At 41.7% G+C, this 18,965-nt stretch overlaps 4 protein-coding genes across 5 annotated transcripts in view; 3 read left to right on the top strand and 1 right to left on the bottom strand.

The window, feature by feature from the left end:
* LOC126567992 (protein pangolin, isoforms A/H/I/S-like) overlaps positions 1-980 on the top strand; it is a 51,411-nt gene extending 50,431 nt beyond the window's left edge. The window contains exons 3-4 of the mRNA XM_050224386.1: positions 548-715; positions 806-980. Of these exons, the coding sequence (XP_050080343.1) occupies positions 548-715; positions 806-931 (294 nt within the window). The 3' untranslated portion in view covers positions 932-980. The remainder of the gene's footprint in view (positions 1-547; positions 716-805) is intronic.
* A 1,281-nt stretch (positions 981-2,261) lies between these two features.
* LOC126568174 (alanine--glyoxylate aminotransferase 2, mitochondrial) lies at positions 2,262-6,474 on the bottom strand. Of its 2 annotated transcripts, none has more exons than XM_050224613.1 (5): positions 6,180-6,474; positions 5,281-6,109; positions 5,093-5,206; positions 3,313-3,447; positions 2,262-2,396 (listed from the first exon to the last, which is right to left on the bottom strand). In XM_050224613.1, exons 1-5 carry the CDS (start codon positions 6,443-6,445, stop codon positions 2,277-2,279), a joined length of 1,464 nt encoding a protein of 487 aa, XP_050080570.1. In that variant the 5' UTR covers positions 6,446-6,474; the 3' UTR covers positions 2,262-2,276. The 2 variants fall into 2 exon arrangements, with proteins under 2 accessions (XP_050080570.1, XP_050080571.1); XM_050224614.1 differs by lacking the exon at positions 2,262-2,396 and adding an exon at positions 2,931-3,124.
* Positions 3,560-5,078, top strand: LOC126568409 (protein amnionless). Its single transcript, XM_050224879.1, has 2 exons — positions 3,560-4,595; positions 4,660-5,078. Exons 1-2 carry the CDS (start codon positions 3,581-3,583, stop codon positions 5,076-5,078), a joined length of 1,434 nt encoding a protein of 477 aa, XP_050080836.1. The 5' UTR covers positions 3,560-3,580.
* A 4,112-nt stretch (positions 6,475-10,586) lies between the features above and the next one.
* On the top strand, positions 10,587-18,136 carry LOC126567737 (mucin-4). The gene is made up of 8 exons (XM_050224006.1): positions 10,587-10,603; positions 11,186-11,363; positions 11,461-12,399; positions 12,511-12,852; positions 12,917-16,696; positions 16,853-17,129; positions 17,199-17,465; positions 17,604-18,136. The coding sequence occupies exons 2-8, from the start codon at positions 11,325-11,327 to the stop codon at positions 18,080-18,082; spliced, it is 6,123 nt and encodes a 2,040-aa protein (XP_050079963.1). The 5' UTR covers positions 10,587-10,603; positions 11,186-11,324; the 3' UTR covers positions 18,083-18,136.
* Positions 18,137-18,965: the final 829 nt, after the last annotated feature.

The following is an 18,965-nucleotide window of genomic DNA, read 5'->3' as shown; positions in this document are numbered from 1 at the left end:
CAGTTAGATTTTATTTCACGTGGTGTTGATTAAATGTTCAACCTACAATGGTCACGTGATGTGGCACTAAATTAGTAGCAGAGAAATAACAAAGTATATGCTGTATGGACACATATGCATGTGGAAACCTCAAATTTGGTTTATTCTGAAGTTACGCGCCTTTTCAATGTTCGTATAATGTTTCGTTATGTAATTTGGAGCTGCCCCTTTGACAGGCTATTTTTATTTAAAATTTCCATCTTATTATCAGATATATTGAAAAGGCGCCTAAATATTAGAGTATCAAATATCTTATCCTAGTTCGTTTAGCATTTCATACAAACGAAAAGATAATGTTTACGGATTTAAATAGTCTTAGTATTGTTCGACTGCTAATTATTGCTCCAAGAACGGATTTTTTTGTTTGATTATTATTGAACTTTGCTTTTTCCCCTTTCAATACTCTCAATCATTTCATTTCTATTTAGTTTCGCGTGTCATTTAGTCATTGGCGTAGAAAACTATGTTTAAGTGCTTATTTACTTAACGTCAATCTTGTAACCAACAGATAAGTTCTGTAAACACACGGAGTTACCATACAGGGACGGTAATTGGGCTGCTCCCAGCCCAAACTATCAACGTTTATCTTGGCTCAAAATTGCGTTCAATTCATGAAGTGCTAAATGATCACAATGCTGCTCTGGGCCTCGCTGGATACGGTGTATTTGTAGTAGAGGTAAGAGCAAAAGCACTTAAATATTTCCTATTCATAGAGAATACCTTTTAAATATTTCCTATTCTAATATGCTCATATTTCGGTTGGTAGGTGATTGTTGGTGCGGCTCTTATGATATGGGTGATACAGAAGGCCCGTTTGGAACTTTCAGCAGCCCTGCTTTCATCGGCCGATGTTAATTCTGATGAAAAAATTTTAATTGAAATTGAGGCATAGTTATGGCATAACTGCAAGTAACGGCTCGACTGTGTGCGAGTCTTCCTCGCTAGGCTAGTGAAAAAAGTCAATCAGTTGTTATTATTTTGTATTGTCCTTAAGGATATCAATATTTATTGCCCCTTCCAAGACTCGACGTGAAGGATTAAAAGTGTGTGAATAATGTGTAAGCGGAATACTTGGAGCAACAGGAAAACAATGGTATCTGCTTATATACATTAAACATATGGATAAGGTAAACAAAAACTAACACGTTAATAAGTATCTCAATCTCCCAGTCCACGTCAAACCATGATCAGACTGTGCACATTCTTGACTGTCCATAAGCCGTCCACAAACAAATAAGTCTTTGTGAAATTGTTTTTATGCATTTTACTATTCATTTTCAATATGCTGATAAGCAAATGTTTCTTAGAATATCAAAATTTTGAAAAAGAAGATCACAAAGAATGTAAGATGAACCTGGTAAGGGTTGTGCATTAAACTCGAAGATATTGTCATCTTTTCGCCATGTATTTGTCCCAGACTATTAGTAAGAACCGCATCACAATCACGCGTTATTTACTTCTGTCCTGAAGCCTGTTTTGGCGCAAATGAATCTTTTTAAAATATGTTTGCAGGGTACGTATGTACATATGTACGTATTTTATTATTTTAACCAAATGAAGTATTGAAGTGTAGTTGTACACAATCCACCATCCACCGCCATCACAAGTATTCGGAACGTTTGAGAACTGGTCTGTCCTCTCAAATCACAATTCCCGATTCATTCCAATGCTCTAAATAACGAGCAAATTGCTTTATTTTGTTTAGCCATTTTTACAAGCATGTTTGTCATATTTCAGTCTCTTCTGGTGTACTACTTAAACATTAACGGTCCCTTTAGCCTATGCTAGGCTGTTTGGTCCCTTCAGGACCGCTTACCTGTACTCAGGACTAAATGTCCTACTACGGGTAAAATAAGTCAAGCAAAGTCAAAAATGGCAGGTAAAGGCCGCTCAAGGTACAGTTTTAAATAAATTCTGGAACACGAGCATATAAAGAGCTATGAATGTAGAGTAATTTCAGATTTGCGAGTGAAACGTAAACAGACACTAAATATTGTTTGTCAATTGAATTTGTAATATTTTGAATGTATAATTTATTGTTTTCCTTTACGTCTGATGTTCTTTGCATACATCACAGATAAAATCAGGAATGTTATGTTTCGTAAGAGTTGATTATATAAAATAACTTAACGCAAAAATACTTGCACTATCGACGCTTAGCGTAGGTGTTCTAAATTCGAGGGTTGTTTTGAAAATGTCACAGCAGAATACAGTTGGAAAGCAGTCAGCACGTTTGTCTAGCGCTTCGATCCGCGTTTTTGTTTCTTCATGTACTGATCGCAGCAGTAATCGATGACTGCTAGTGCATAGTCGGCATCCGTTCGACTAACACACATTGGTGGCTTGATACGTAGCACCTGTAGCAGGGGTAATTAAATTCAACATGAAAAAGTATGTCATTGAAACCATCATGAAATATTAGCCCGAATTGTAAGAATCTCGGGAAATCCGTGTTATGAAGAAAAAAAAGCGTTCTAGCTCAAGTGAATTAATTGAAGTGCAAATGAATTTTTGGTGGCAAAGCTTTAGCTGGTGCAAGTTACTTCGTATCTTAAGTTTGTTAGATGTACACAGAATGAATATGTTAAGTTAAACACAAACATACACAAAAACATTTACAATGTTGAAAAAAACCTTTCGATCGTAATGGTAAGAAATACAATCCATCAATACCGTGCGGATGCTGTTGATATTCGCTCACCCGTGACCAGCAGATACCGGTTCTTCATCAAACAATTTTGTAAAGTAGTTAAAATTAGCCATTTACTAATCAAATCGATTTTCGTAAATTGATGTATATTATCGTTAAATGATGAGGAGCAAACGAAATTGATAAATTTGAACGTTTTTGGCGGTATTTATTAAATTATGTTATAATTTATTCATTTTCTCATGTGTTAATCAGCTCATTGATGCACAATTCTTCTATTCCATTGATGTATTGCAAAAAAAACATCGAATTGTAACGATTTTACGAATTTTGTCGCACTTTTTCCGAGTGCTTGCTCAAGGCAGTGTCAAGAATATGCAAGGAAAAATCGACGTCCGCTTTTGTTATGCACATCGGAGGCTTAATTCTAAGGACCTGTTGGAAGTGAAAAGGAATAGCGTAAGATTCTTTTCGTTAGTTTCTAAGTCGTGTTAAATGATTGTTCATTTGCTGTTAAAAAATGAAATCAGTTCCGTTTGGAGGGTGAACTGACCTAACGAAAGAGGTGTGTAGTTTAGATAGAGGGAATAAAAAGGATGTTAAATTATGTTAAAAGTACTTACATTTGCATTTAGTCCGCCCCTTCCGAACAAGACGCCCATGTCTTTGCACATTTCCCAGATATCGACGAAATGCGGAGCGCTCAAATGCTGTCGCGTCTCCTTATCAGCAACTAGCTCCACGCCAATCATCAGTCCCTGCAAGAGAGCCAAATAACAACAGATGCTCTTCAGTGACTTACATTTTGTGCATGTTTGAGGCTTTCGATTGCGACGCCCCCATTGTGGATACTATAAAACTCTAATACACAGTTTACTCCAAGCTCTCAATATGAAAACAGCTCGACAAATTGGTGTTGCCGTGATTTTGCAAGTGTTTGCTACTCAAGTGATTCAGAGTAGCAAAGTGTGGCTGCCACGTGTAGATTTTATGGACACTGCGAACTGGATACCAATGATGTTGCCTTCTTCGGAACAAACGATCGTTTTTCCTAGTAGACTAAATGCCCTTGTTGGCTTACCGGAGGGAATTTTGACAGTATCTGGGCTCATCCTTCCACAGCAAGGTGGATTGCTCTTCCCTGGCCATTCGTTTTCGCTTAACGTTGTGTCCCAAGAACCGTCATCGATATCTGTGGCGATCTTCAAAGCCCCCGGCCGTACGCCATACTATTCTGGTGCCAACTGGGCATCTTATGACGAGCAACGATCTTCACGCCAAGCACCGAACGCAGCAGTGCCACATTCTGAGCGTGTACCGTGTCAATATGAAACAGTTATTTTTGAGACGGGAAATAGCTTGCCCAAACCAATTGATCTGCAGTACCACGAATCAATCGAAGTCAGTAACGTGCGTCTTGGGGAAACGATCGAAGGATTGGAAAATTTCCGAAATTTCATATTGTCCGAGCTGGGGCAATATTTATTCTACAATGCTGAAGACACACTCATTCGACAAGGTAAATGTATCAGTGCTGAAAAGTGTCCTTGCCAGGAACCTCGTCAAATGGATGCAATTTGCTCGAACGAGCGTTGCACTGCACCGCACTGCCTTTCGCCGATACAGCCACCAGGACACTGTTGCCCCATTTGTGGTAGTTTATTTCGTATGAACATGGCTTCGTTCCAAGGGGTGTTTAACCTGCAATCGTTCACGGACAAACTTCATCGTAAGTTTGATTCCGCGGATGTTAATGAAGCGGATGTGGTGTATCACATTGGCATTGATCGGCTGCAGGGAGCGAACGTATTGCAGCTAATTATCATCGATAAGGGCGAGTATGGCGAAAAGAGTATCCGGATGATGAACAGTCTGCGACCGTTTTTCGAGAAACAATTTGCATCCGGTAAGTTGATTGTTGTTCACATTTGTCCCGTGTAATCGAGTATTAGATTTCATTTCTTCCCCAGGTTTTTATATAACGCATGCCGGTCAACCGTATACACCGCTGGAGGGAGATCAAGTGTTGGCATTTGTGCTGTTGACCTTAATCATCAACTCCGCTTTTTTCACAGTCCTTTACGTATACTACTACGACAATACTTTTCTACCACGGCTTAGAGCAGCGGTTCGCAATCGTCAGTTCTTCACAACGCCTTTTGTATTTGCACGTTTTCAACCCAATAGTGATGCAGACCGTCTTTCGGTGGACGTTAATTTTCCCATCGAAAGGCAGCTGCCAGCCGAAGAATGTGATCAAACAGTATCTTTGGAAAGTGTGGACAATCATCTTGTCTCTTCGTTTAACAATCCTATGTATGAAAAGTCGCCACAAACGTCGAAACCCGCTCCGGAGTTATTCAACGATGTGGAGCTACATGCCAAATAGCAGGAAATTCTTACCTTCCCTCGAACATCTCCAATAACATCGTGCTTCTCGCGGAGTTGTTGCAGTCCTTTCAACAAGTAGGTACCCACATTTAGTGAGTTCTTTTGCAATTCTTCTTCATCGATTACCTGTGTGAAAAACATCATATGATACTGTTTTGTTCGTTCCTGCTAACAATAAATAAAGTGTATCATATGCTTACATCGAGAACCGCTATCCCCACAGCACATGCTAGCGGGTTGCCTCCGAAAGTATTGAAGTGCAAGGCCTGGGAAAGCACCTCCGCGATTTTCCGCGATGTAATAACTGCACCCATAGGAAATCCGTTCCCAATGCCTTTCGCCATTGTCACTATATCCGGGACGAAATCATGTCCTTCAAAACCCCAATAGTGTTCGCCAGTACGCCCAAATCCGGACTGTACCTCATCCGAAATGAACAGTCCACCGTTAGCGCGCACAAGCTCCGCGGCACGCTTTATGTATCCCTTCGTGTACTGTACAGTGCCTCCAACGCCCTGAATGGACTCGGCGAACATTGCGGCCACCTTGCCACGTGGAAGTGAATATTTGAATATTTGTTCCAGCTGCTCGTAGTACTTGTCCGATGCCTTACATTCACCTTCCTGGCAGTCGCAGTTCCGTGTAGTTTGAACAGGCGAATCTCGGCACTGCTTACCACCCCATATTCCCGTGTATGGGTCGGGATTCATTGCGTGGAGTATACCACTATTAAGCCCGGGCAGTGGGTATCGCCAGGTGGAGTGTGCCGTAAGTCCCATCGTATATGGAGACGCACCATGATACGCATTTCGAAAACTAATGATGTCATGGTTGCCTGTATACAAACGAGCCATAACCATGGCTAAATCGTTCGCCTCGGAGCCTGAATTAACAAAGTATACGTTTTTCAGATCGCCGGGCATTTTGGCCACTAATTTTTCCGCATATTCGTGCAGCTTGGGATGCATGTAAATATTTGTCGTGTGCCACAGTGTGCGTAGTTGTTCCTCCAAGGCAGCATTCACTTTCCTGAAAAACGATACACGTTTCAATGGTTTAAAAAAAAAAACACTATCGTTACTGTATCCAAAAAACTAACGGATGGCAGTGGCCGACGGAGACAGTAACTATTCCACCAAACATGTCCAAATAACTTTTTTCTTGGTCAAAAAGCTGTGCACCGCTGCCTTTATGAATCAACAACGGCTTCTTGTAGTACGAGGTCACATTTGGCGTTAGATACTTTTTGCGAAGTTTCACGACGTCTTCGTAAGATTGTCCTTTGTATGCCGGGAAATCATGCGGATGCTGCCTAGGTTGCTTTAGCGACTCTGGATGTTGAGTTTTTGGTTGTGTTGTGAGCATCCGGTGCAGTTTTTGGTCGCGAAGTGTACCAGCTGGAAAAAAAAACAAAATGAATGGAATATATATATATATATATATATATATATATATATATATATATATATATATATATATATATATATATATATATATATATATATATATATATATATATATATATATATATATATATATATAATTTTAATTTAAGTATGACGGCTCTACGCCATATCGCCAACGAATGAATTTAGATAAATCGATTATTCCGCTTTTCAAACGAATGCTTGTGTGTCCTTCTAATCTGGAAGGTGAAACGTGTTCGAGTTGCTTTTATTTACATAATTTTGTAGTTGTCTTTTCTATTTCCTTTCAGACGGTTTTTGTGAATCGTAACTAGTTACTTGTGTTGCCAAACTTCTCTTTAAATTTTTTACTATGTTACTTTCTTATTGTTGTTTGTGTTTAAAGTTGTATGACAGAAGAAATGTTAAATTAGCTTTAACAGGCTCTCAATTTTTTAACAAAAAGCGTTGACGAATTGGTTTAATAAATGTTCATCTCTTTCTGTTCGTCTTAGCATCGTCAAAGTTTGGGGTCTTAAAAGAAGACTCATCGACAAAACCTCGGCTTGAGGTGATCGTGAAGGTCAAGTTTATTTACAATTTTATTTGCGCAGCAAAAGACCCGTTCAATCTTCTATTTCTAGAGCCGGTATTTGCTGCAATACACGAGATGGAGCGTAAACCGGTTGAGCGCAAAATGAATGAGCAAATTCAAAACTTGTGTTTTGTTGCACAAGCATTAACTTGCCTGGAAACTTGCCTGTGTGAGCCTGTTTAGGGTGCTGGATCAAAAAACGGATCCATACAAAGACGATTTATTTATTTTATCGCGCCTTTCTCAAAACTTGCTTAAGAATGTCGACCAGTTTGTGATGCTTTATCAACAGGCAGAACCTGCTAAGACCGCGACTAAAAATAGCCCAAGATCAACGGTAATCATAATCTATGCCGCATTTCATTCTTTGTTAACCAACGAAACATAACGATCGCGCGCGCGGCTATTTGTAGTTGACAGAGCTTTGGTTAATCAGCTGAACTATATCCGCAACCAAACCTTAGTCAGGTTTGCTGTAGACATTTTGTATTACGATCGTCACTACTAGGTATGTACCTACTTAATTCATGATGGTCTGTCTTAAGGAACTATGACCCCAAACCACAATGTCAATTTAAAGGAGATAAAACGCACACATTGCCGTGTAAACCATTGTATGTATTTTATGTGCGTGCGTACATGGGGATCTTCATGTACGTGCTCCCGGCACAGTTTACGACACGGCAAAGAAACATGTGTAGATATGTGAAAATACGCATAAACCCGTTAGCTAATTTCATTCAAAGACAAGCTAGTGAACAACATCGAAATTATTTCCTTGTGCATTAGTTGTTCGGTTGTAATTGATTCTACAGTGTTATAATCTTATGATCATCGCCGCGAACTAACCTGATAAGGTCCGACGGTTCATCAGGAGGAGCATCTCAAAATACTTGTGCTTTAAAGCTTATGAAATAACACAGATGTACTAGAGCAAACCTCACATGAAATGAAAATTAATTGTCACTAAAGATCAGGGAACGGATGCGCACTGACGAAGCTATGGACTTTGTTCTCAATCGCCGTTAATGCACACAACGTTGCGTGTCTGATTAAAATTATTCCTGTCCCTGTTTGAGTGTTCCGCAACGACGAACTTTAACACTTGACGTTCTATGGAAGACTGGTAGGATCCGATTAAATGAATGAATGTTTCCGACCCACAACCAACCAGCAAACCTCAACTCTACAAGCGTGCTCAACTAGAATGTGTTGTTGCGTGCGACGTTTCTACTTGTTTGAAACTTAACGTACGCAATTTGTGCACTATGACATGTATTTTACTTGCAAATTAAATGAAATAAAAAGCAAAAGGTGCACTTCAAGAAAGCACAATATAATTACATTTTGTGCTGCTAGTCTGCTGATGAAGCATCCTTTCGTACTAATATCTATTTTTGGTGATTTTGGAATAATGTGCTCGTACGTTTTACATTTGTAAATTTCCAAACTTGGTAGATCGTAGATATAAATCTCTCTCCAATATGAACCTTATCTCCATGAGCAAGGCATATTTGCATGCATACAACTAGACAATACTATTCATGCTTGTTATTAGATTGTTGATTGAACTTTTCTTCACTTTATGTATTTTAATTTGGAAAATTGAAAAAAGTTTTTATGCAGCTTTCATATATGTATGCATATAAATCTATTGGTACAAATCAGACAAGCATTATCTTGTATGTTGAATGACCAACATAGATCGAAAATATTCTTGAGTTTCAGTATGCAATTTAAATACATAAAGGTTTGCAGAGTTAAGCCGTACAAAACGTAGTAAAGAGCAAATGGTTAAAATGTAGATGAATACATTTTAATAATTTGTAGATAGGTTTGAAAATTACACTATCGATGAATAGAAATTCTTTCGTCAGTTTGTAATCTTTATTTGCCAACTTCTGTAAGATCGCTTGACAATACGGCGGTAACCCTAAATAATATAATATAAATTAACCTATGGGATCGGTTTAAACAAACCCATAAACTTTAAAATTGAGACAGCCGAACTGATCTAAAATATTTTGACTAAAATAATATTGCATACAGCATTGCGATGTATTACACGTGTAAACAGTGCTCATTAAGCAGGCGATAGTGTTGCTGTGTAGTCAGTGCAATATCTTTGATTCCATTGTATCGAATGTTTGGCAACGCTGATATCAATTGCAAGAAGCATGAAACGTCATAATTATGTTTATAAACCAGAGCGACATCGGAAAAGATTTTTTTCCATTTCCATCTCACAATTTCTTGTGTTCCTGATCGAAAAAAACACGCAGTTGCAGCTTCTGTAGCTCGTCTAATGTCCTTTGAACTTGCTACAATCGTGAATCGGAAACATCTCTCCGCCCATGTGTAATAGTGGAACGGTAGCTTGCTCTGGTTGACCTGCTTCGCATTTTCAGTGACAAACGTTTTCCAGCAGGTTTCCAGTGAAAAGTAAACAAAATGAAAGTGAAAAAAAGACCTGAAAAAAGTGTATGTGAGGTTTGGTCATTTTACGTATCGTCTGTGTGAAATACAGAAATATGTTTTTTGTGCGCTACTAGCTTGTGAACAATAATTGGAGGTAAGTTAGTGTTCCCTACCCAGCAGCGTGCCAAACCCTTCACGTAAATCGCATGGATTATGGTGCAGAACGTTCGATGCCATTGCAGCCATACAGTGTTGATTCAGAGAGATTTTGTCAACGATTTGAACGAGTTTAATCGTGCGGTGTGAAGCATACATTATGCATAAGCTCCCTTCGATTCTAGCTCTTCTAGCAGTAGGTATATAGACCGATACAAAACAACTTTTGTTGTGAAGCTTCATCTAAAGAAGAATGTGGCTTAATCAACCCCTTTTCTTCAGTAAAATTGGAAAAAGATACGATATCGATTATACAATAGTGGAGCCGCAAATAACAGCATAGCTCAAGTGTCAAGCTCCGCAATGTAAACATGCGGTTCAGGCATGCTGCAGATTTTCCACGAGAGAACTGTCAGTTGTGAATTGTCAAATTCACATGAGAGCGATAGGGAGAGACGACCAGCAGAGGCAAGGGAAAGAAGATACAGAGAGCACACGGAAACGAGTGGTGTGAGCGAAATCGAGAAAAACTGAAAAGTCTACCCAAAAGCAGGGACAAAAGGCAATCGAATCAACCAAAAGAAAACGCTAGCAAAAATGAATATTTTGTGAAAACAGAACCGCCGTAAGACTGTGCTGCGTTGCGTGTTGAAGTGTGAATCAAACATTGTCGCGAATGTTTGCCAAACGCTACACTGCATAATGGATAAAGTAATGCTCTGCGAATAGTGGCAACAAGGATTCTGTCTGTTGTTGTTGCTGCTGTTGTTCTCATGCACCTCGACTGCAGTCGTCGGATCCTTCGGAAAATTGGTGGTATTAGCTTATCGTCCACCTTGGATATCACTGCTCAGGCAGCCGGATTATAAGAACATATCTGCTTTTTAGTTTTGCGGTTACCAAAACTACGGCGAAACATCTCCGTCGTGTGACAACAACATCATTACGGTAGGGGTTAGAGAAGCGCCAGCACTAGATAGAATCATCTCTCACGGTTGAAGCTTATACAGTTGCCAGCAGAAGCCTCCTAAATGGATTAAAAGTGAAAAAATAATGTAAGGATTTCGGCTAAACGTTGGATTGTGTTGCAATCGTATTATAGTCGATTATTTGTTTAAGTGGAAAGTGAAAATTGGTTTCGGGTTCGTTCTTTCGAGACACTCAAGGACGACCCGACCTAAATGTTTCAGGGGTGTAGACTGTCTCGTATTTGTAATGAATTGCTCATACTGGTCCTCAAACTAATCTACTATCTATCTTAGAAGAATCTTACTTTCTAATAGAAGATCCTTAACACGACTTTTCGTGGGAAAATGTGAAAGGGAATATTTGTGTTTGTATCGAAAGTTTATTTCGCAGCACATGGTTGGCATTTTGCATTGGCTGCCAAATCGGCACTCGGGCTTTTGTAGAGTAGATATAGGTTCTCTGCAGACGAAACGAAGCGAATTGGAGTGGCTCTAACACTGCTCGACCAGAAATTTTACCATTTAAAAATCAAAATCTAACCTAATGTTGTTTCCTTTGCAGATTTCTTATATAAGTTGTTCGATGTAGAAAACAAACAAGTTTGCTCTGTACAGTTGTGTCTAAAGAGGGCAATTCCTTGATTCGCTGTCTGGGTGAATGTATCAACAAGCGATAACGGTCAGTGGTGGCAATAAGCACAATGCAAAAGCTAGAAACAACAGCATGCCAAGAAGCCGACGTAAGTATATCGGAACATGTCATGTATCCATCAGCCAGCGTGGTAAAACCAACGAAAGAGAAATAACCATTATTATTACAATCTGTATTTGTTGTAGTTCATGCTGAATGATGCTTACTGCAAGCTGAGAAAGTCTCCTACGCGGCAATCGTCGTTGCTCATAGATCCTCCGCCGCAGTATCCGAATCTTCCCAGTCCATTACTTAACGACAGTACGCCACTGTTTAACACATCGTCTGAAGGCAATAGTCCTAGTCCCGCATCACCATCAACTACCTTCACTTCACTTAGCGCTGGCCATCACACCACGTCACCACCGTCTACATTGCTGGCCTCGCCTTCACCATCTTCCTCGCCTACAAGCAGGACGACGTCGACGACAATAACAGCCGTACCGACTACTCTTTCGGAGAACACTTTAAAATCCTTGTCCAATTCATCGCTGGGTGCGCTTAATCATCATCCCGTAGAAAAGCGGCTAGCAAGCGATTCGGCTGGCTATGGGAGTCCATCCAAGAAGACGAAACTCTCTCCCTCATCTTCATCAGCATCATTATCGTCGACATTGTTTTCCTCAACATCTTCAGCTTCGTTTCAAGTGTTAGTTCCGTCACCGTCTTCGTCTTCCGTCCTATATCGTCACAATCATCATCACCACAACAGTGGAGCAGATGTTGGAAGTGGGGGAAGCAATATTAGTGGCAATGGCAGTACGCTTCTCAACACGGTACTGCAACAAACTCAGAGACTTGGCGATGGTCATCTGTGCTTCTCGCCAACTGCAAGCAGCAACACTGGGCACGCAGGTGTGAACGAATGTTTGAACATACATGACAAGCTCAGGGAATTATTTCTGGAGTTGCTTTTGGAGGGTTCGAACGAAAGTGACAGACTTAGTTTAAGGAATACATCTTTTCTGTTGGAAAAACTAATCCTGCGCGAACAGCTGAATACCTTGATAGTGAACTTATACCCTGGCAACAAAGGATATTCGCTAGCATTTCGATTAGGATCGCAAGACGACGGAGGAAAAAATGTATGTATAATCGTATTATTATTATTATAATTAATTTATTATTCCTCACATTATCTGAGACTCTGTTAAATCATCTCCTCTATGATTTTTATATTTTGTTTTCCGTTAAAGGTTTCGAAAACTGGAACATCTGCAAACTTGACAGTCTTTTCGACGATGGGTACAGGTATTGGCCCACCATCCATTTCCGGCAATGATTCACTGACGGTAAATGCTAGTGATCTCAATAGTGAAAATCTGCAAGAAACCATACGATGGCCATACGAGGAAGAAGATTTGTTAGACTCTATTGATCGAGAAGAGCTACCATTGGTGTTAGTGGACCTACTTGAAAATAAGTGTCCTGCGCTGTTCTATTGCGGTTGCGTAGTTGCGGAAATACGCGATTATCGGCAATCGTTTCCTATTTTTACCTGTGATACTTTCCACGTGTTACTGAAACCCACCAATCAGGTAAGCGATCTTTCGGTACTTATACACACAGGTGCAGGTTTGCTAATGAATTTTGCAATTTTAGACCTTGTTGGCCGACGTGAATATTCTTACAGCAGAGGGTGAGTGGACCGCAGAGGACAAGCTGGCGCTTGAGAGTCAGCTAGTGCTCGCAACTGCGGAACCGCTGTGTCTCGATCCGAATCCGGCGGTCGGAACGATGTCTATCAACCACCATCACCGAAGGCAACTGCTAAACACGGCTCCTATTCGACGTCAGGCAAAGAAATTCTCTCAGATAGCGGTCAATCGCAAGAGGAAAACCGACCAATTCACACACAACTTCGGGCTGGAACTAAGCGACTTTATCAATAAGTACCGGGCACGTCCGCCTCGCCAACAAAGCGTTCGGCGTGGTGTGGTCAGTTTCACCTTACCTAAGAAACCGTCCGAAGTGGTGCCAACGGTAAACTTACCCAATTTGGAACTACCGGAACTGTCGATACCATCTGAAGTTAACGTGGAAAAGTATGCCCGCAAATATGAAGCTCCTAAGGAGAGCCGTGACTGCATACCGCAACTGATAGAGGAGTACATACTCGAAACGGACCGCGTCATAAATCGAGGCGATACTCGAGTGTACCATATTAAGCTTTCTATTTTTCAACGACCATCAAATTCAGAGTATCTTGGCGAATTGTACGTTGATCGAGATTACCATGAGAATAAACGGAACGGCGAGGCTTGTCAATTTTCATTAGGGACACGAGCGCACGCTCACCGTTACATTCAACAGTTTACGGAAATTTTCACCGAGGAAGGTAGAAAATCGGTCAAAATTACCCATCTGGTACCGGGACAGGTTCCCAAAGTATTGCACACAGCTGGCATGCGAGAGCAGAACGTGCAGCAACAGCAATTGCAACAATTGCAGCAACAACAACAACAACAAATACAGCAACAGCAACAACAGCAAACGTTGGTACAACAACAAATATCTCAGATTCAGCAAAGGTTACAATCTCATCCAACACAGGCGCTGCTGACGCGGTTGCAAGCAACAAATCCTGCTTTAGCATCACAAATTGCGACGGCCACGGGTGTTAATGGTAACATCACACTGAATGCAACAAATCCAAACACACTTCCTGGCAATCAATCACAACAGGCACAACCAACATTGACCACATCGCAACCTGCCGTTCATCATAGTTTGCCCCATCAGCAGCTTACATCGAACACAACTGCCGGTCCGAATATTATAAGCATTGGACCGGCCGTGTCAACTACACAACCACATCAGTCTCCCGTCCAGCAACCAACGCAATCGCAGATCCATATACAGCCGCAACATCTGATAGCATGTTCCAGCCACCAGCAGCAACTGTTTAATGCAAATTCTTGTGATACAAGCAACGCTACGACTAGCGTTGTAGGTGCAGGCACAGGCACTACAGCAAGCAACGTAACAACTTCCCAAGGAACGACTATAACGATACAAACACAGTCATCGGCACAGCAGCAGCAGATCCAACAAAGTCAACCAACGCAACAAACACTGAACCTGGGCAACGGATCATTGCTGCTCGTGCAACCTTCTGGACAAATATCGAACCTAACGATGACCACTAACGCTTCAGGACAGCAGCAACTATTGGCAACGGCCGCTGGTGCGGGAACAATTAGTAACACTGTCGGCAGTGCTGTTAGTGGTGCACAAAGTTTTACGTTTGCCTCAGGAGGCCAGACGGCAACAATAATAAATCAGACAGGAGCCCGCACCTTGGGAAGTACCGTTCCGCTGCTCGTACGTCTGGACAATACCAAGGTGTCGCGTGATACAGCGGGAAATTTGATATCAACTATTTCACATCAGTCAACTTCCTCGGGACAAGTACAACTGAAAACGCAACAACAAAATTTGGTACAAATCCAACAGCAGCAGCAGCCGCAACAGTCGCCGCAGCTGCAGCAACAACAGCAACATCAACAGCAACATCAACAGCAAAAACAGCATCAGCAACAACAGCAATCGCAACAAACACAACAATCAGCATCGATTCACACGACAAATCCGGAGATAAAGGCAATTGCTATAAGCATTATGAACTCAGCAAATCAGTTTACGAACCGACAGCAACAGCAACAGCAACAACAATCCGGCGCGAAGTCGAGTAGCAATGCCGCTATTCTTAGTCTTCTTAACAGTGCCCCAGCAGCAATGACCAATTCACCGGTATTGAGTGGTAGTCTTACACTACCAATTGGGAAAACATTGACTGAACTGCAGCAACAACAACAACAACAACAGAGCCAACAACAACAGCAGCAACAGCAGCACACAATACATCATCTTCAAACAACAGGGGGAGGTACGGCGACGACGATCAGTGGAAACGCGGCAGCGGCCCTTTTCAATAGTGTTGGTGGGCGAAAGATAAACATTCAACAGGCACAGACAAACCAAAACCGTATTCTCAACCATACCAATCTAATCACCGTTACTGGTGGCACTAGCGCCAGCAATCATCAAACACAAATCCTCAATATACAAGCAGGTGATTTGCAACAACAACAACAACAACAACCGTTACAAACATCGACACAAACAGCATCCCAGCAACAGCAATCACAGCAACCAGGAGGAAATATACGCGTTACTATGTCAGCTCTCGCTACACAGCTGGCATCACCGCCCGCCATCCTGACCACCTCCAATCTGCCACAGAGCTTTAATGTTGCTGCAGCAGTCGGTGCTACTTCGAGTGTCAACGTTTCTGGTCCCACCGTTTCGACGACAAACGCTGCCTCGTTTAGCGGAGGCACAGCATTAACATCAGCGGGAAGCAAGCTTATTATTAATAACGCAAATCAGCGTGTGCTGAATATCAATTCAAACCCTGGTACGTCAACATCCACGGCTGCCGTCGTTGCTGCTGCTTTCGGTGGAGCGATACGGCGCGTTAGTGCAACGGGAAATTCTGGCACTGCTGAAGGCATACAGATGCAAATTCAGGGTCTCGCTGCTTCGCAAAGTTCGGCAAACATTGCAACAGGTGTTAACGTTAGCAATATTGCAGGCATCACGTCGGACAACGGATTGCGCCGCACAGTGGTACCGGAACAACTACAGATACAGAGCATCGCTTCACCTGGCAGTGATCACTCCAACACGTCCTCAGTTTCTCTGGCCAGCAATGGAGTGAGCGGTGGTGGGAGCGGCGGCACCACAGGCACATTAAATGGTGCTAACTCAAACAACATCATCTTCAACAACATGTCCGGCTTAACCGCTTTACTTTCAAACACGACCACTTCTGCGGTAGTACAACCCCAACTAGCTACCAGCAGCAGTGGGAATGGAGATGGATCGTTACAGAACTCGGTGTCTGTAGTCGGTACGTCGACCCTCGTTGGCTTAGGTGGGGTATCGAACAATGCAAATTGTAGCAGCAACATCCCAAGTACCAACAGCAACTCTACCGCGTGTGGTAGTAACAACACAAACTCAGCATTAATAGAAAGACTGACTTCCTCTAGTAGCTTAAATCTAACTAATAATAACTTGCCGGCAGCGAGTCCCGGTTTGCAGTTTACCATACCTTCACCAAAAACGCCTCAGCAGCAATCTCAAGCGCATATACAGATACAATCACCTGCTGGATCGATATCGCCTCTCTCTAGTCCTCCGCCCCAGGTCACCATCCATCCACAGCACCATCAAACCCAGCAATCGCAGCACAGTCAGACGCAGGCGCTACCCGCCCATCAAACGCAACAACCTACCACGGTCAATTTGCAAGGATTAAACTTTGCCAGCCTTCACGGTGCAATGACGTCCATCCCCGGATTGCAAAATGTGCAGGTAAGCTTAGACCATTGTTTTTTTTGTCAGCACCTTGTTGTAAATTGATCAATCTATCATCATTATAAATGTGAAAAATATTTGTTTAGTTATTGTTATACTCAAGAGCCAAATAGATTGTTTCAGTTAATCATGTTTATGTTCTATGAATTACAGGTACAAATACCAGGACTTGCGCAGCCCATTTCTTTATCCCTTTCCTCTACGCCATCCGGGGGAGGTACGGGCGCGCTAAATAACACGTCGGCGGGAAATGCAAACCAAACAACTAGCTTACTAGTTTCAGTCCCAGTAACCAACACAACGCAAGTTGTGAATACCATTAATGCTGGTGGTACAGGTAACCTACTGCCCGGTAACTCTCAGACGACACAAACAGTTGTTCTTACAAATCCACAAACGAGTGGATCTAGTTTACTTTCTCTTCCAATTGGTAATTTGAATTCACAAAAATTTTGTAAGTACTTTTCACGCACATACTTATCGGTAAAAATTATTTCAGCTCAAATTGTAACATCTGGAATGAAAGGGCTCGGCCAGCAGAACATACGAACCGGTACCCCGTTAGCTGTTAATACCGGTCAACCTGGACAACAGATTCAACTACTCAATATTAGTCAACGTCCTCGCGCGGGACAGTTGCCCGTAGTGAGCTGCTCGGGAACAACACCGATAACTGCCAAGCAGCTGGCAGCGCGTGTGGTTCAGCATCGGCAGCATATTGCCTCAGCAGGCGGATCCGCTTTAAAAATCGCTACCCCGATTACAGGTGAGTGAATAATATACATATGTTTGTTATTCATTAGGGACGGCTGCTTGCCGTACCGCTAAACGAAACATATTCAGTAATATGTATAAATGGGTTTAGTGGTTTAACATAATGAAAATGCGTTAACGCTTTTTTTAGGATCGCATAATACAGGGCAGCTGGGTAATAACTTAAACGTGACCTCTAATACAACGGCAAATCAGCTTATAATGAGTTCGAAACAGCTGCAGCTAAAGCTTCAACAGCAACACGTTCAGCAACATCAACAGCAGCAGCAACAACAATCACAGCAGCAACAGCAACATACCCAACAAATAATTGCAGTAACTACTAACCAGCCACAACCAGGTACGACTCAAATCCATATTCAACAACAATCACAACAAGCGTCACAATTGTTGCAGCATCAACAGCAACAGCAAGCACAACCGCAAGCTACTCAGCAAATCAATATTATTAACAATACGGCGATGACCCCATTGTCTCTGCCTAGCCCTGTTTCAGTGACAAATGCGGTGGTTTCCCAATCCACTGGCCATCAAAATGTGAGTGCTATAACGGTACCAACTGCATCCGGAAAGCACAGAGGCAGATCGGCCGCTGACATGAACAAGTAGTGGAAGAATACGTTAATAGATCTGAATTTGTAGGACTGACACAGACGTCGTTGGCAATAGCACTTGGGGGTAAGTGCTATAACTACAATTAATATTATCTTTATGACTACTAAGAGTGCGTAGCTGTGCCGTAAAAATGTATGATATGGTTTTAGCTGATGTAGTTGTAAGCTTATGATTAATTGTCCGGTGAGTTCGATTATGTGACGCAAAACAATGGAAATTGCGTGCTATGCGCGTGTTGTAATAGTATACAACGCACTGCTCTGCTTGTTGTAAAAGAACTTGCACATGGCTAACCGTAACGATACTGTACTTTGTTACGGTACGGAGTTACGGATGTATAACGTGTCGCGGTGTTCCACTGCACAAGAATGCAAAATGGACAGCACGCTTTCCACAGCGAGATACGGCAAAGGAATGGAGTGTACACTATGGTACCTTTTTATTTTTCAATAAGATGTGAAAGCTCTTGCTATATCTGAATGCTGTCAACTTTTTCGTAGAGTGTACTTTGATTTCCGAAGCGTCATTCTTATAACTTTTCCATTTGTACCTGTAGAGCCATGAATTATTTATGCCAAAATCGTTGAACGCTTTTTGAGCATGTGTTACTGTGTTGTGTATTTTGCCCACCTTCGAAAACCATCTCCCGTATCCCATGCTACTCATTTGTGAATTTTTTTGTACAAATTTAATTGAAACAACTGATGCACTTTATTGAAATCTTCATTCGTCAAACACCGCAAAGTTTTACCGCTGTATGTTTTTCATTCTACGATGTTCAGTCGGCTCAACAGCTTGATGGGAAAAAGCAAATGAATGGATAAAAATGATTTTGTTTTTAACGCATCCCGTTCAGTTACACTGAATTGAAAACTTT

Source organism: Anopheles maculipalpis, chromosome 2RL (genome assembly GCF_943734695.1).
Source record: "Anopheles maculipalpis chromosome 2RL, idAnoMacuDA_375_x, whole genome shotgun sequence".
NCBI classification, from domain to species: Eukaryota; Metazoa; Arthropoda; class Insecta; order Diptera; family Culicidae; genus Anopheles; species Anopheles maculipalpis.
This window is presented reverse-complemented; position numbering and strand designations above follow the sequence as displayed.

Bases quoted from the DNA above. Each gene is read 5' to 3' on its own strand.
- LOC126568409 (XM_050224879.1), top strand. From the start codon at position 3,581: ATGAAAACAGCTCGACAAATTGGTGTTGCCGTGATTTTGCAAGTGTTT. The intron at 4,596-4,659 runs GTAAGTTGATTG...TTTCTTCCCCAG, and splicing joins CGAGAAACAATTTGCATCCG to GTTTTTATATAACGCATGCC.
- LOC126568174 (XM_050224613.1), bottom strand. From the start codon at position 6,445: ATGCTCACAACACAACCAAAAACTCAACATCCAGAGTCGCTAAAGCAA. The intron at 3,448-5,092 runs GTAAGAATTTCC...GCTCTCTTGCAG, and splicing joins TTGGAGATGTTCGAGGGAAG to GGACTGATGATTGGCGTGGA. The intron at 2,397-3,312 runs GTAAGTACTTTT...CCCCTGCTACAG, and splicing joins GGGGCGGACTAAATGCAAAT to GTGCTACGTATCAAGCCACC.
- LOC126567737 (XM_050224006.1), top strand. From the start codon at position 11,325: ATGCAAAAGCTAGAAACAACAGCATGCCAAGAAGCCGAC. The intron at 11,364-11,460 runs GTAAGTATATCG...TATTTGTTGTAG, and splicing joins CAGCATGCCAAGAAGCCGAC to TTCATGCTGAATGATGCTTA. The intron at 17,466-17,603 runs GTGAGTGAATAA...CGCTTTTTTTAG, and splicing joins AATCGCTACCCCGATTACAG to GATCGCATAATACAGGGCAG.